Source organism: Chrysemys picta, chromosome 6, assembly GCF_011386835.1.
Source record: "Chrysemys picta bellii isolate R12L10 chromosome 6, ASM1138683v2, whole genome shotgun sequence".
In the NCBI taxonomy this organism is placed as follows: domain Eukaryota; kingdom Metazoa; phylum Chordata; order Testudines; family Emydidae; genus Chrysemys; species Chrysemys picta.
In genome coordinates, this window is record NC_088796.1 from 22,995,395 (window position 1) to 23,012,698 (window position 17,304).

General features: G+C 40.8%; 1 protein-coding gene across 5 annotated transcripts; it reads left to right on the top strand.

The window, feature by feature from the left end:
• Nucleotides 1–4,137: 4,137 nt before the first annotated feature.
• Nucleotides 4,138–16,686, top strand: SUB1 (SUB1 regulator of transcription). Of its 5 annotated transcripts, none has more exons than XR_006176844.2 (6): nucleotides 4,138–4,281; nucleotides 7,358–7,430; nucleotides 8,701–8,820; nucleotides 11,123–11,231; nucleotides 12,053–12,322; nucleotides 16,436–16,686. XR_006176844.2 is itself a non-coding variant. In XM_005303836.4 (5 exons), the coding sequence occupies exons 1-5, from the start codon at nucleotides 4,181–4,183 to the stop codon at nucleotides 16,513–16,515; spliced, it is 483 nt and encodes a 160-aa protein (XP_005303893.2). In that variant the 5' UTR covers nucleotides 4,140–4,180; the 3' UTR covers nucleotides 16,516–16,686. The 5 variants fall into 5 exon arrangements, 3 of the variants coding, with proteins under 3 accessions (XP_005303893.2, XP_005303894.1, XP_005303895.1); XR_010602132.1 differs by lacking the exon at nucleotides 16,436–16,686 and adding an exon at nucleotides 13,210–15,098; XM_005303836.4 differs by lacking the exon at nucleotides 12,053–12,322 and having other exon boundaries at nucleotides 4,140–4,281.
• Nucleotides 16,687–17,304: the final 618 nt, after the last annotated feature.

Genomic DNA, 17,304 nt, shown 5'->3' on the forward strand with positions numbered 1-17,304 from the left:
TTCTAATCCTTTAATCTCATGGCTCTTCTCTGAACCCTCTCCAATGTACCAACAACCTTCTTGAAGTGAGGACGCCAGAACTGGACACAGTATTTCAGCAATGGTTGCCCTACTACCAAATACAGAGGTAAAACAGTCTCTCTCCCTCTCCCCCTACTCAAGATACTTTTGTTTATGCACCAAGGATTGCACTTGCCCTTTTGGCCACAGCACTGCAGTGGGAGCTCATGTTCAGATGATTATCCACCAAAACCCTCAGTCTTTTTCAGACTCTCACAATGCAGGACTATCCTGGGAAGCAATAAATATGGCCTACATTCTTGGTGCCTAGATATATATGTTTAGTCATATCAAAATGCATACTGTTTGCTTGAGCCCAGGTTTCCAAGTGGTCCACTTTTTGTGTCATCAGCAAACTTGATCAGAGATGACTTTATATTTACTTCCAGGTCATTAATAAAAAACGTTAAATCGCATAGGGCCAACCCTGCAGGACTCCAGGTACCCATTCCCTGTTTACAGCTTTTAATTAATTTGATGCATTCCATGTTAATTTTATGTCTTTCTAATTTTTTTAATCAAAATGTCATGTACCAAGTCAAAAGCCTTACAGAAGTTCAGGTATTACATCAACACTACTACCTTAATCAATTAAACTTAGAATCTCCTAAAAATATATCAATTTAGTTTGACAGGCTCTACTTTAATGCCCATCAACATGGGTTTATAGAATTGTATTCCTTCCCCTTTAATTATTTAATAACTGAGTCCTGAATCAGCTGTTCCATTTTCTTGCCTGCAATCCATGTCAGACTGACAGGCTTATAATTATCTGGGTCATCCCATTTACTCTTTTTAAATACTGGTGCAACATTAGCTTTCTTCCAATCTTCTGGAATTTTCCTGGTGTTCCAAGACTTATTGAAAATAAACATTAATGGTCCAGTTAGCCCTTTAACTTTAATCCAAGACTTTAAAAGGGCTGGCTATCTGGATCTCCTGACTTAAGAGTGACTACTTTTAGTAGCTGCTGTTTAACATCCTTCTAGGGCTACATCTACACTACAGGGGGGAGTCGATTTAAGATGTGCAAATTCAGCTACGTGAATAGCGTAGCTGAATTCGACGTATCGCAGCCGACTTACCCCGCTGTGAGGACGGTGGCAAAATCGACCTCCGCGGCTTCCCATCGACGGCGCTTACTCCCACCTCTGCTGGTGGAGTAAGAGCGTCAATTTGGGGATCGATTGTCACGTCCCGATGGGACGCGATAAATCGATCCCCGAGGGGTCGATTTCTACCCGCCGATTCAGGCGGGTAGTGTAGACCCAGCCTGAGAGGGTGGAATGGAAAGAGTGTAGGTGATGTACTCATCATCTGATGTTTCTTCCCCCAAATAAATAACAGAAATATGTAACAAGCTCTTCTGCATTATTACTGATAATTCTATTATTTCCCTCTATTAATGGACCAATAACAGTTAGAATTATTTTAGTTCCTAATATGCTTAAACTCCTTCCTATTGTGTTTAACTCTGCTGGCCATAGATTTCGTTATGTCTCTTTGTTTCCCTTATCAATTTTCTAGAATTTCTAGCTTCTGATTTAAATTAATGACTATCAACTTCCCACTTCTTCCTATTTATTTAATTTATTTATTTATACATTTATTTATTTATTTTCTATATCTGCCTTCACTTCCTCTCTAAACCAACTTTCTAAAAAAAAACCAATGCAGCCTTTTCCCTTGGTTGTGTCTTTTTGGGCATCTAGTATAATGTTCTTAAACAATTCCCAATTATCATACATATTTTTCTGATAAAATTCTTCCTCTGAACTGATTTAGCTCAATTGTTTTCAGCTTTGTGAAATTGGCCCTTTTAAAGCACCACTTGAAAATGGTAGCCCCCTTCTCCCCTCACAGAAAGGCAGGGACACTGGGGCCCTTTGTCTCCCTGGAAGAGCTGCCAGGAGCTTTGTTTATCTCAGCAGCTGGAGTGCATCTGCTTGGATGGGTGCTGCATTCTTGTTCTCCTGCTACCCAGAGTTCTCTGCTGGACTGGTGTTGGCATGGCACTCCAAAGCAGTGATTCTTGTTGTTAATACCTCATTGAGATAAATGGGGTAGTACATCCATCTTAGAGCTGTTGTCTTAGGCTCTAGACTCTGTAGACCTATTCAGACGTCAGTGCACTGGATACACTCAGGTCATCTTTTCAACCTATTCTTTCCAACTAGAAGGGTTAGAAACTTTTCTTAAAATTTTTTTTTGATTAAAAACAGATTCTTATGTAATAACATGACTCCTAGGGCTCTAGGCATGGGCCTCTAGTGCCTACACCTTAATCTGGCCCCAGCTATCAATGAAGATATGGAATCTTCTAGCTAATACAAATGACCAAATGATAAGGTGCATGTATTCCCCACAGAGTCTTGCAGCAAGGAATTAAACTCCTTCACTAGAGTTAAGAGAAGAGAACTAGCTCTTTCAGGTACAGTATCTTGTATGGCAGGCATGGGACACCAAATGAAGTGGATTGTCCAGCAGTGTCAAAGACCCTTATGTGCAACATGTACTAAACACTTGGGAGGTAGGTCAATGGAAGAATTCAGAATGAGATTCTTCAGGTTTCTGGAAAATGCCTTCTTCATACTGAGCATTCTCTGACATTTAACAAATACATAACAATGTCACTACTGTACTAGCGTTACATCATCTCATTTGCATGGTTACCATCTATTAGCAGGGAGTACGTCTACACTACAGCTGGCAGCGAACATCCCAGGCCCAGCTGGGTAAGCCTGCTCACACGAGCTTGGCATGAGCTAGCACGCTAAAAATAGTAGTGTGGACGTTACCACTGCTGAGGAGACTCAGACCCTTGAGAGCCTGAACTGCAATAACCACACCATGCTGCTATTTTTAGTGTACTAGCTTGAGTGGCGCTCACATGAGTCTGTCTGCTTAGGCTGGAACACCTTGCTCCCAGCTGCAATGTAGACATACCCATAATGGTGTGCATGCTATATTCTTGTACAGAGGAGGTTCTAAGTTAGTGGTTGTCAACCAGGGGTCTGAGGGCCTCTAGGTGTGTGTGAGCAGGTTTCAGGAGGGCTGCCCAGCAGGGCCAGCAATAAGACTTGCTGTGGCCCAGGGCAGAAAGCCAAAGCCCTGCCACATGGGGTTGAAGCCTGGGCCCTGAGCCCTGCCATTCAGGACTAGGGTGACCAGATGTCCTGATTTTATAGGGACAGTCCTGATTTTTTGGGCTTTTACTTTATATAAGCACCTATTATCCCCCACCCCCTCCCAATTTTTTCACACTTGCTATCTGATCACCCTACCCAAGACTGTTGCCGAAGCTTCATAAAGTAATAGTGTGAAATAGTAATAATGTGAATGTAGTGCTTGTGGAAGGTGACAGCCTTGGAACATTGTCTTCTATCAGTAGGGCAGTTGGTACAACTCTGCAACTGATGATACATGTTCCCCTGAAACTCAGCACAGCTCTACTTCATCACTAAACTAGCACTTAAATTGTCACTAGCATTCAGAATTAACACCCATTAGGATGAATGAGGGAATATTCTAGAGATACTGCATGTTTAGTTGTTGACTTGTAGGATAGCACTGCATCTGTTCACATTTGGAAGGGTCTATTTGCAACTCTACAACCTAGAGACTTCTTAGACAAGGACAAAATCTCAAGGGTAAGTGATAGGGCCCTATGCAGCTGCAAGCTACTGCTCTGTGATAGCCATGACACAGGTTGGAAAGGCCACTGCTGAAGGCTGTGAAACTAGTTTACTCCCCCAATGTGCTGAGATTATCAGCAGGGTGGCATAGTGTTAGTAGTCCCCCAGCTACTAAGGGGGCTGAGATACACCTGCTGTGCAAGGGGAGTCTGGGCCCAGAGTCCCTGCTCTTGATGTGTCCAGTCTCCCTTCAATTTAGGGTGCAGGGGAAACCAAGACAGGCCCTGCACAAAGGGGCTTTTACGCTCCCCCCCCCAGCTGAAGGGGGTGAATAGGTTTCAGCTTCCTGCCCGTTCTCTGGGCTTGGTCCCTTCTGGGCCGGGGAGGGCAGCACAGGGCCGCCCATGGCGCCTCGTGGCTTGGAATAAAGAGACGCTTCCTTCCTCTTTAAACACCCCCGCCTCCCGAGTACCCTACGTGACGCAATGACGCAGGCAGGCGGGTGGGGCTTGCCGGTTGCGACATTTCCGCTTCTCTTAGTGGTGGTGTGCTTCGGAGAAGAGAGCAGCACGAGAGTGAGCGGGACGTGAGTATCGCATCGCTCTCGCGCCCCCTCCCCCCCCCCCCGGGGGGGCGCGCGCCTGCACCCGCCGCCATCTTCTATCCCCCTCCTCCCAGCTCAGGGCCTGTCGTGCCGGGGGAGGGGTGGTCTGGCAGCTCCGCGCTCGGACCAGGCGGGAGGATGAGCCGCCGCGTCTCGAACGCTGGGGAAGGCTCGGCCCGCGGGATTCCCGCCGAGCTCCTGCTCTGCCCAGTGCCGTGGGGTAGGAAGACCTTCCCCCGGTCACCGGGGGGGCGGGAGGAGCGCTGCGTCAGGAGACGCTGCCATGTTTGGGGGGCAAAGAAAGCTCATCCGAACGAGGGAGAAAATGGCGGCGGGGAACCGCCTACCCCCATCCCCCACTGCGCGACCCACTCCCGTTCTCCACTCCATGACATGACGGCCGCCCCCCACGCCGCGAGCCGCCCCCGTCCCTCACCCCGTCCGCCCTCAGTGATTCGGTGTCGCGTCTCCCTTGCTTAACCCCTCCCGTCTTTGCCCCATTCTCTAGTCATTGGGGGGAGGGGAGCGTCTGAACGAGGGAGAAAATGGCGGCTGATTACCGTCTCCCCCCTTTCTCTGCTGTGTTTGTAGGCTGTCCCCCATTCTCTACTCAGTGACCTGTCCAGTCTCATCTCCCTCCATTCCCCTTTCAGTGACTCCCCTCCACGCCATTTTCCTCTGGGTGCCCCACATCCACTCCCACCTCGTGACCTGCATTCTATCCCTATATACTAGATAACCTTGCCTCTGAGTGACCCATTCGATCCCCATTGCCCTGTTACTCCATATGGTCTCTCCCTAATCTGAACCCATCCCCTATATTATTCCCAATTGGTTCTCTATCCCCCTCACCCCATTCTCATTCTTGGTGCCCATTCCTCCTTCCCTTCATGCACCTTTTGCTATTCCCCCCCCCCCCACACACTTAAAAAAATTCTGTACTGTTGCCTGCACACTGTATCAGACTCAGTGGCCTACCTTCTTTCATCCTGTTCCCCACCCACATAGTGGATCCTGCCCCTCTTCAACACATTTCCAACCCTATAACATGGCAGACCGTTTTTTTTTTTTCCTCTCTCATCCCTTTTGTAACCCCCAGCACATTCCAATTTCCTATTCTCCCTTCTCCTCCTCACCTGTGTTCCATTTCCCCTCATGTTGGCTGCTTTTTCACCTGACACTGTTCTTTCCCCACATGTATTCATTCCATATGTCGGGGTGGCCAAACTTATTGACCCCCTGAGCCACAGAAGACAACCTTTAGAAGTTCGAAAGCCAGGACAGGCCTGCCGCATGGGGTTGAAGCCCTGAGGTCCCCTCCCCATTGGATAGAAGCCCCTACCCCACCACCCTGCTGTAAGGCAGAGGTCCTGAGCCTCCTCGCCCCCCACCAAGTCTGGTAGGTGGCGAGTGGGGGGCTCCATGAGCCACACTTTTTAACTGTAAAAGAGCCCCATGCTGCTCATGAGCCAGTTTGGCTATCCATGCCGTATATTATTGTGCCTTCATCCTAAAACACTACCTTGTACTATGTTATTGCCCTGATAGTCATCCTCCCCTTACTTGACATAAACCAGTAGTCCACATACTCCCCAATCTCCCACTATAGTTCCTTCCTTACAAACTATTCCCCTTTATAACATACTTTTCTGCTTTGTTCTTTCAAAAGCTGGGAAGGTATTAAAAGCAATTAATTAGAATCCTTCCTGTGCCTCTTCTTTACATGGAATACTGGATGTTCACATACTATATCGATAGGTTTGCAGAGTATACGCATCTGGCAGTATGCCTTCAAAAAGATACGGATTTCCATGCATGCCTAACTGATGAAATTTGGGCCGTAAGTGGTTTGCCTGAGATCACCTAGGCAATATGTGGCAGAACTGAGAATACAATTTTAGATATTCTCACCTAAATGTGGTTTAACCGCAACACCATATTTTCTTTTAATTTCTTGAAACATAGGTAGAAAAGTTTATAATGATGGTTCTGTATCTGTTTACCAGTACTTGTCATTCTGTGACCTGGAAATCAAAGTAGACAAAATAACAATACATAAGAGTGAAGGGAGTCATTTGCTAGATAATGCTGTACCCATATGTTTTGTGACATTAATTGAAAACTTCAGTTTGTTTTGTTAATAAATTAAATACCTAGTAACTCAGGGCTAGTCTACACTAGCCGCCCAGATCGGCGGGTAGAAATTGATCTCTTGGGGCGTCGATTTATCAAGTCTCATCTAGACGGATAAATCGATCCCCAAATCGACGCGCTTACTCCCACCTCGTCAGGAGGAGTAAGTGCTGTCGACGGCGGAGCCGCGGCGGTCGATTTGCCGCCGTCCTCACAGTAGGGAAAGTTGAATAGGATACGCCGAATACAGCGTAGCTGAATTTGCGTATCTTAAATCGACACCCCCCTTAGACTGAGCAGTTTATTACTATTTTGTGCACTCCAAAATGTGTTAAGTGTATCACAAATCAAGTAAAAACGGAGGCCAGGTCTACGCTATAAACGTACATCAGTATAACTACGTCCCTCAAGGGTCTGAACAATCCACACCCCACAGCAATGTAGTTATACCGAACTAATCCCTGGTGTAGACAGCGCTGTGTCAACGGGAGGGCTTCTTCCATTGACATAGCTACTGCCTCTTGCAGAAGTGGATTAACTACACTGACAGGAGAAGCTCTCCCTTCAGTGTAGTAGTGTTTTCAATGAAGCGCTGCAGTGGTGCAGCTGCTGCTGATGCAGCGGTTTAAGTGTAGACCTGCCCTGAGTCCTTGTCCCGAAGAAGTTTCAAAATAAGTAAGACAGTACACAAATGAAGGGAATGGATCAAAGGAAAGGGAGATGAAGGACTAGGGTGATAATGAGATTCCACGTTGCTCAGATAGACCTACATTGAAGTTTCCTGCCACTTCCTGTTGACTTCAAATAGGAGATATTTGAATAAGATGAGAGAAGAGGCTTAGCAAAGGGGTTTGGGGTGTGCATTCCAGTCATAAAGGGCAGTGGTTCCAGTATGGTATTTTCACAATATCTTTCTTCTCTCCAGAATGCCTAAATCAAAGGAACTTGTGTCTTCAAGCTCATCTGCCAGTGATTCAGATAGTGAAGTTGACAAAAAGGTGAATATTGGACACAATTGTTTACTGCATTTTAGTCTAGTAATTAAAAAACAAAACACCAAACAAACTTCTGGATTTGATTAGGAGGCAATTCAATTCTGATGGAATATGTACGCCATGCTATTTGTGTTGCCTAGCTCTTTTGTTAAAACTGGGATCAGTGGTGGGAAGGTGAGATGCTTCTTAATATGGAATGAATCTATTTTTTGTTTTAAGATTGATTGGCTTTGTATCATTTGTTATTTCACTTGTGGCATCTAACTAACCACAAGGTTCTTGTAGTTCTGTAGATCTGTGGTGAGAGCAAGAATACTAAACCATTTTAGTTCCTTTGCTCTGTTAACATTTCTTTTCCTCCTAAACAGCTGTGAAAGCTGATGTTGCTAAACATGATTGTTTAGCTTCTCAAGCCCATCAAGAGTTGATATACACGCTGGGCTACAATGATTGTAGTGAGCATTCTGCATTTGAAGTGCTGGCTGAGTTTTCTGTAGATAGGCCAAAACAGTATTATTTTTGTTATGTATATTCTGTAGTTCACTGCAGATACTATGGCCTTGGCTACACTGGCAATTCACAGCGCTGCACTTGCTGCGCTCAGGGGTGTGAAAAAACACCCCCCCCCCCGAGTGTAGCGCTGTAAAGCGCCAGTGTAATCAGCGCCTGCAGCGCTGCACGCTATTCTCCTCGGAGAGGTGGAGTACTTGCAGCACTGCGAGAGAGCTCTCGCAGCGCTGGCAGCACGACTACACTTGCGCTTCACAGCGCTGCCGCAGCAGCACTGTGAATCCGCGAGTGTAGCCAAGGCCTAAAAGTGTGGAAGCATGAAGATCTTGGAGTGCTGTATGTAAATTAGTAACAAAATGGTAAAGTCAGAATAAAAGAGAGATAGGAACATTCTTTCTCTCCTTCCCTTTTCCCTTGAATTGGGGAGATGTAAAAAATGCAAGGTGAGTGTGTATAAAAAGAAGATGTACTGTCCACCTCAATTTTATTTGGATCTTCTTTGGGTTCCAAAAGATAGAGTTTACAAAAGTGCTTATTCTCCTAAATATGTTCCTCTTGGAGTCCAATGAGAGTTTTACCATTGACTTCAGTAGGAGCAGAATTAGGACATCTTAAAGCACTTCTGAAAATCCCACCCCAAATACATTAAAGTCTTGTATTGGTAGTGAGATGAACTACATAATAGAATAGTTCTTTGCAGCCTCTAATTTCTTCTTTTAATAACTAATAAAATGGGATGTGCCTTTGTATTTTTGGTTTAAAGGCAAAGAGGAAAAAGCAAGCAGCTCCAGAAAAGCCTGTAAAGAAACAAAAGACCGGTGAAAGTTCTAAAGGTGCAGCTTCCTCTAAACAAAGCAGCAACAGAGATGAGAATATGTTCCAGGTAATATTGATAATGCTACTTCTAGAGGCTGTTGATTGAAGGGTTCCTGAGGAAGCATGTTATAGTTTGTATTCTGTAATCTTTATGAAGAGAACTTTGAATGCTTTGGTTTTTTATCCAGGTATAGTATAGCATTCAATCTCTTGTCATCTTTTGGCTAAATATGGTTACAATGTTAGAGTGAAAGTGAGATACCCAGAAAAAACAATGATGAGATTTGGTAGAGTAAAATAATCCATGCTATGCCATTCAATTCTAACTTTGGTTCATTGATTGTATCACTTGTTCCCAGTATTTTGTCTTGGTTTATAGTGTCATTTTTTGAGAGTTTGGCATTTCTATTGTAGACTCTATTATTAATAGGCCTATGATTAGGCTGTAAATGTTAGTTCAAAACCAGAGCTATATGGGAATGCTTTTAATCAGGGCACTTTGACAAGAGGTTCCCAGAAATCAGTATGGCTTCTCCTCTTGTCTACCCAACTAGACCAAGAGCAGCTGTCAGAGCTCTCACTGTACCAGACAGGGTCTCAGGATAAGTTTGTCCTTCAGTTTATATGTGCTTCTTTATTCTGTGGTTCAGTTTTTACTAACAGAATATCAGAGAAGATTGAAACAGATCTTCATGGACAACTGCTAGTGGTATTTGCAACAGAGTGTGCTGGCCTCTTTAAGACAGGCCCAGGGTTCAATACTATCCTATTTCTGCAATGAGGCATTCAGGGGGATTCCTGAGGATATCTGGGAGTTGTAAGCCTTACATCAGTCAGTGTGCTGAGAAAGGAGCAGGAATATAACGATTCAGTTTTCTCTTCCTCATTGCAAGAAAGATTGGGGAGAGGAGAATGCCTGCATTAAGACAGTAAGAAAGGGACTGGGTTTTTCCACTCAAGGAGTGAGGGAGGAGCTTTTGAAGAATTTGGTGAAAGGGCCTGAAAAGAAGTCTAAACATAGGGCATGAGTGCTGGCAAAGGGAGTAGCTTGGGGTGGGGGACAAAGCAAGTGAGAGTTGGGCTTGAACTTTAGTACTCCGCATTAGCTCTTCAGTCTGCCTTATATTTAAAAATAGAGCACACTGTGATGTATCCAGAATCTGACTTGAATCAGAACACTTCCAAAGATTGGGATTCTGGTTCGGACTTACTTTTGTCTGTTAGCAATGTCAGTGGCATACCGGTGCTGAAATTAAATATGAAGATTAATAGGAAAACCAGTAAAATATGTTTTTACTTTTTGTGTTGAATGAAAGTCTCCCATCTTGGAATGCTTTTCACTTATTTTACATTGCTTTCAAACTTGTAACATACTTCAGAATTTGGCACCTATAGGCAGGGAGTTCTTAAATGTAGGGTAAAGTACTGTTCCCTCCCATTCTTTATTACTTAAATTCCTATGGCAAGTAAAGCAATTGCTTACCTGGAAAAGCAATATTGAAGTGTTTGTGCTTTTAAGCTTCTTTTAATGTAATTTGGTGTCTGAAAACAGTGGAACCAATACAGTGCTTCATAGGGGTTTTTCACAGTGAGAGGGTGACTTCTGGAAATTCTAATGGTGCTGTCAGGTGCAGTTAATCTGAGAAAACCAGACAGTTGCTTGCCATATATAGATGTGAAATCTGCTTTCTTGTGCCACCTAGGATTTAATTTGGTTGTGATATCCAATTCTCTAATTCTGTGAGGATTTAGCCTTGAGCTAAGCATTAGACAATCTGTGTGTGTTTGGAGCTTGTGGCCTCCACCACATTAATTTTTCCAGTACATTCAGAACTTCAAGGATTTTTGTTTGTTTAACCCATGCAGATCTTTGTTTCTGGAAGCATTGAAATGAACTCCGATTTAGAGCGGGAGGAGGTGATCGCTCTTCTATCATCTTCATTAGTCTCATAGCTTGAAAACAAATTTGAATGTATTGTCTTCTCTAGCATTTTCTAGTTTCATTAAAAAATTTTGCACAAGGAAGCAGGATTTTTTTCTGAAAGAATCAGTAATTTAAGTTGGCAATATTTATTAGGCATTCAGCTTTTACGTACACATGAATTTTCTTTTGAGGACACCCATTTTTCCAGGAAATAATGTTGAATTCTCTTAATGTGTTAAGTCCTTCATCCATTAATGCTGTCATCACTTATTAGTCCTGATATGCTACTTCGGGAAAATACTTAATCCAATCATTTCTACTTAAATCTAAAATAAGCTGCAGCAATATGCAGTGCCTCATGTCAAAGTATTTAATGCTGATTAGAAAAATGAATAATCCTGTTCTGTGTAAAATGTATTATTCTTCTGATTTGTTTTATTGGCAGATTGGTAAAATGAGGTATGTCAGTGTTCGTGACTTTAAAGGGAAAGTCCTAATTGATATTAGAGAATACTGGATGGATCAAGAAGGTGAAATGAAACCTGGCAGAAAAGGTGAACTTCTATTTTGTGTCATTGATTGCATAGCATTAAAATATATTTAGCTTAGCTTTATTGAGGAAAGTGGATAATTGTTTAACTTGAAGATTCATATGGTTCACAGCTAAATAATGAGGCCATTCTTGATTCTAATACAAAATTTTAATGTGCCTTGATTCTACTTTCTTCTTACCTGATAACATATTTTAGAGTTACTTAGAAGATGTCTTAATGGGAAAGCGTTAATATTGGCGGGGGGGGAGGGGGAATCTAGGCACATGCTGCAGTTCTGGTCCTTTTCCTTTTCTTCTCCCACTCCTAAAAGTCTATTTTGGTTCCTTGGCAATGAGGATATGGTCCACAGTTTTAGAACAGGGTATAAAACCCCGTAACTTAAAAATAAAAAGACCATTTTTAAACAAATTAAAGCAAATTTAAACCTGAATTTACAACTATCTGCCTGAAAGTTATGCTTTAAATTTTTATAATTTAAAATGAAAAAAGTTTGTGTTGCAGTGGATTGAAGTTAGGCACCATGTCTAAATAGCATTAATCAAAACAAGCCTGCATTTTATCTCTTTAGAAACTATAGATGGGAAAAGTATTAAAAAAAATTCTGTAACCTGGACTACTGAATAATTGTTGCGTTTTCTCTAATATCTTAGCACTTCTTATTTCCCTCAGGTAGTTTTAAGTTACCATTGCATGAGATAATAAACTGCATGATAACCTATTATCAGTTTTGGAGCTGAACAGGGTTCAGTTGAGAACACTAAAGTGGAAACACAACTGCTGTGATACAAATTTTGCAGAAAAATTTTGTTTAATTTTTACAGTGTTATACCAGTAAGTTATAGTACTAAACATTTTTTGGGGGAACCTACCGTGTCTCCAAGATGCAAAAGTCCCATATGGGAATATTTTTGAAGAGATTCCTGTATCATTTGGAAGTATTAAGAAAGGATCACATGCTGTATAAGCGTAACAAAGACAATGCAGGGCTTGGTAGCAGGAATGAAAGAACATTTTGAAAAGTGTGCTACCCATGCCAAGGATGACATTGAAGATACTGTTTCTCTGTCAGTCTGAATATTCTGGATCTTTTGGTGAGTAATGTTAGTGTTTTTATTACATTTTAGAAAAATATTTAAAAACAAAGTTAAATATTGCTGGGTTATTTTCCTGTGGGGGTTATAACAAGAAGCAGAGAAATTTCGTGTCATCTGAATGAGAATTTTAAGTGTTTGAAGGTTAGAAGTTTGTCATTAAAGGCTCCATTCAGTGCCTGTCCGTGTTTAGGGAAAGGCTCCCATTGACTACAGTGGGTATGGGACTGGACCATGAGAGAATATCAAAGGTGGCAGTGCAGTGGAGCATCCATAATATAATGGAGATGTCCAGGTATCCATATTGATTTGACAGCCTTGTACTGCTGAGTTTTGAACTTGACACAGACATTCTGTATGAACTAGCTTAGGCAATGGAGTAAAACACCAACCACAAGCACAAACTACTATACTGCTGGTATAAACATCATTTGAGCAAAACACCATACATAATTTTTCAGTTTTTTTTAACTAAATTTCTTGAAACGTTCTACTATTAATCCTCAGTTCAGACTAAATCCATTGAAAGTTTGAAGTTTTAAAAACTAACTGCTTTGAATTATCTGAGTACAGATAAACTATCAACGTCTGTTTAACCCTCTTAGGTTGGGACTAGGCATGAGAAGTTTAATTCCAAAATGTTAGTTGAGGTGAAAATAGGAGTTTGGAATGCAATGACTATTCCAATTTATATTTTATAGTGGTGGTGCAATTCAGATCTGGAACACAACACAAACAATGGCACTTTCTCATAATCTTTCCTTGTGTCTTATGGCACCATTTTTACTGAGCCGTTCCTAGTGTCTGTTGCCAGCTGGAGAGGGACAGAGTTAAGGTACACACCATCCCTGCAACACAACCTTAACTTTGTATTTCCTGGTTTTCAGAGGTTTAAGTTTAGCCACTCTCTCCACATTCTGGAAGGGCACGAGGCAGCACTGGGCAACTTTATCTGTGTGTCAACGAAGTTTTCAGGCAGTTAATTTTAGAATTATACAGGTGAGATGAATGACCACTTTCTGCATTGTTGTTAGCTTCATCATTACCACCATCTGATGCATCTGGCAGCAGCAGTACAACTGAACTTGTTAGAACGCTTGTTTGGTGCACAGTCAAAGAAATATCCATTTTCATCATCCAAAACAACCATGGAGTACTTTGTAGTCAGTATTGGTATTCTCAATGAACAGTTCATAGTTGAAGATTGCTTGGTTCATATAAGGAGCTAATTTTTCTTACAACTTTTTCCGAAGAGTTTGAGATGGTTCAAGCTTTGACAAGGATCAGAAAAAATGTCAGCGGTACCCAAAATTAAATTGTAGATATGTAAAGCACTTCCTTGATTCAACTTTCTTTCCTGCATTTTCAATCTAAAGTACCAGTACAGATGTTAAAAGTAAAAATGAAATGAATGCTGCTATGACATGTACATTATAATAATTTTTCAGAGCTGGAAGAGAACCACCCAAAAATGTGTGTTTTGCTGCTGAACTCCGAAGTTAAACCCGTGGACTGGTGGAAATGTCTGGCCAGTCTCTCAGATGTAGAGCTCAGAAAATAACTTTTTTTTTCTCCTGGGGTTGAAGCTACTGCAGGTGTACAAACGACATTATCTAAATCTTGACTAGTTTGTTCTAATTTCAGAAACTGATAATGTGTAAAGGAAGTAGGTAATCTATCTTGAACAATTAATCCAGGTGGCAGATGAAGACACTTCTAGAAAATTTCTCAGTGCAGTTTCTCTCATTTATTTAGTCACAGTTTACTAAAACTGAAAAAAGAAACTTGTTTTGTCATTACCTACTGTTGGTTTAGTACATATCACACTAGAGCTTGGTTTCAATTGAGGTTTTGTTACTTCAGCAATTGGGAAAGCAGAGGCCAAGCAGTAATATTCTAACATGTTGGTTTTGGTGTAATCCCAACAAAATTTACTTGTACTGTAGTTTCAGGCTAGGATTTTCAGTGGAGCCTACTAATTACTTAAACATGCAAACCCCATTTAAATTCTGTGGGAATAAAGTGCCTAACTCCATAAGCCCCTTTGTAAATCCAGCATGACTAAACAAATGTTGACTAAATCAGAAATGTTAAGTCACTAAATTTGACTACCACAAACTCTCTGAAGAAGTTTGGTAAAGTAAGTTGCTGCTGGAACAAGCCATGTATGTTACTAAGACCATGTCTATATGTGCTGCAGCAACGCAGCTGTACCAGTACAGCTGCAGCTCATCTGATGAAGATGCTCTGTGCCAAAGGGAGAGAGCTTTCCTGTCGCCATAAAAAACCTACCTCCAAGAGTGGCATAAGCTGTGTCAGCGGGAGAAGCTCTTCTGCCGACATAGCGCTGTCCACATGAATGCTTATGTTGGTGTAACTTACGTTGCTTGGAGGTGGAATATTCACACCCCTGAGTGGCATAAGTTTTACCGATATAGGATGTAGTGTAGACATACCTTAAAAAAAAAATTAAGTGATATTTAGGCTATGTAGCCAACACTAATATTACATCAATAGACTGTTTTCTCTGTTATCAATTATGTGATGCTTCCTTTCGGAAACGAAACTAAAATCTAATCTTAAAATCAGTATTGTCTTTCTGCTATTGATTTAAATTGCCTTGACTGAAATCAGCACACTTTGAAAATGTATGCTAGATTAGAATACTTGATATTTTGTTGATCTGTTCATCTAGAAATGAAGTTGGTGACTATGGTAAGAATTTTGAGATAGTTTTATCAAATTTTGAGAAAAGACAGGTGTGTTTTTTTTTTTTTTTAATGAATCTTGAACACTTTACTGAAACTGAATATTTGATTTTTGCACTGGAAAATATCAAACAGCATTAAGCCCTTTCAGTCAGAAAATATACAAACTGATTTATGAAGCTATGTGTGACAGCATGTTCAGAGTAGCTGGTGTCCAAAACATGAAAGAATGTAGGAAAAGTTTTTTTCCCTTTTAGATTAATGTTCACAGGTGGCTGACAACAGCAGTACTTATGTTTAATATTCTCAAATAATAAAAATATTTGGTACCAAAAAAGTCCTGATCCTGTTTCCCTTGGGTCCTGTCACAGGTTTCCCCAAAGTGCATTTAGATTGGTCCTTGAATGAATGGAGACAAAATTGAATAAATCCTTAAATAAACAATGGGTTTAAAGTATAAGAAACGTGCGTAGAGGCAAGAGTAAGATTGGTGCATGAGAAGATATAGATAAATGTCATACTATTCTGTGTGGTGGGAGAGAAGAACGGGGCAGCACAGTGCTGCTCCAAAAATGTTTACATGCTTAACATACAGAATTTAGTTTTTTACAAAGAAGATTAAGGGGTAACTTTAAGGAATGGGGAACAAGTATTTAATAATTGGCTCCTCAGTCTAGCCGAGAAAGGTGTAACACAATCCAATGTCTAGAAGTTGAAGCTAGCCAAATTCAGACTGGAGATAAGTCTTAAATTTTTAACAGTGGAGGTAACTAACCATTGGAACAGTTTATCAATGGTCATAGTGGATTCTCCATCACTGACCATTTTGAAATCAAGATTAGCTTTTTAGAAAACATCTATGCTCTAGGAATTTTGCAAAAGTTCACTGGGTCCTGTTGTACAGGTCAGGCCAGCTGATCATGATAGTCTTGTCTGGCCATTGAATCTACGAACGTGTGTGCAAACTCAATCCATAAACACATGGCTTTTATCACACTAAAGAAAGAAGCCTGGGCCTCTCCAGCTCATCCAGAGTTTTAGTGCAGCCTGCCATCAGGGCCACAGCTACATTTGTAGCTTCTTGTGATTCACATAACACCTGTGGATGGGTTTCTGCAAAGATGCTGCACTACAGTTTGTATCTTCACATCCAAACAGAATACATAAACAGACTAATCTCTTGTTTAGCCTGAAGTTAAATGTAAATATTCCAGTGAATAATCAGATATTTTAGTTAATGTAATTATTCATTTAACACGCACTACAGCTAACATTGTTTGTTAGTTATGAAAATATTGATGACATCATAGTAAGATTGTTTTGGGTTCAAAGATCGTTAAAGTTGTACAAAATCTTGATCTTAGTTTTCATACTGCACTAAGGATTTGTTTTTAATGCATTTCAGGTATTTCTTTAAATCCAGAACAGTGGAGCCAGCTGAAGGAACAGATTTCCGATATTGATGATGCAGTAAGAAAACTGTAAAGACAGCCATACAGAAACTTACTGTTTTAGTTGTTTTAAGCAGTCTTTTTACACATTGGCTTTTGTTTTCTAAAATACTTGTTTTCCAAGCTATTGTATATTTGGATTGCAAAACAATTTGTAAGATGAATACTTTTTTTTTATGTGCATTAAAAGTGTATTCTAAGTGAGGCTATTTGTGTATACTTTATTAAAAAGGAATGATTTGCTTTCAACACAGTGTAAAATAAAAACCAATCCAGTAATACTATATAACGCATAGCTGTTTGTGGCCTTCCAGCTAACAGTTTTTAGTCTCCTTTTCTTTAATTTTGGTTTCAGTTCAGTTAAAATATGTTCATATTAACTGTTAATCAGGCGACATTAAAAAAAACAAACCTTGCCCTTATTGCAAATATTCGTAACTTTTATATTTGAGATTTCAACTCAGTCCAAATAATAATTAAAATAGTTTTTGTAGATAATCTTAAATACTGTTTTTGAAAATTCACCACATTATTCTTATGTAGATAAGTACATAGGTATTTGGCATTGCTTGCATGAAGTATTACACTAAACAAGCTTATGTGATTATCCCACAATAACACTTGGACACAAGCCACATTCTTCCTTTTCATTCTTCTGCAGGTCATTTGACTTAGAAAAGATAATTAGCCTTTATTCTTAGACACTAGATTTTTAGTATGGTATACATACATATGGTAAGATTTTTTACCTCAGAATATGATTTATTAAGATTGTATTTCAAAGGTCCCAGCTTAAACAGATGAAGTAATAACCTAACTTATC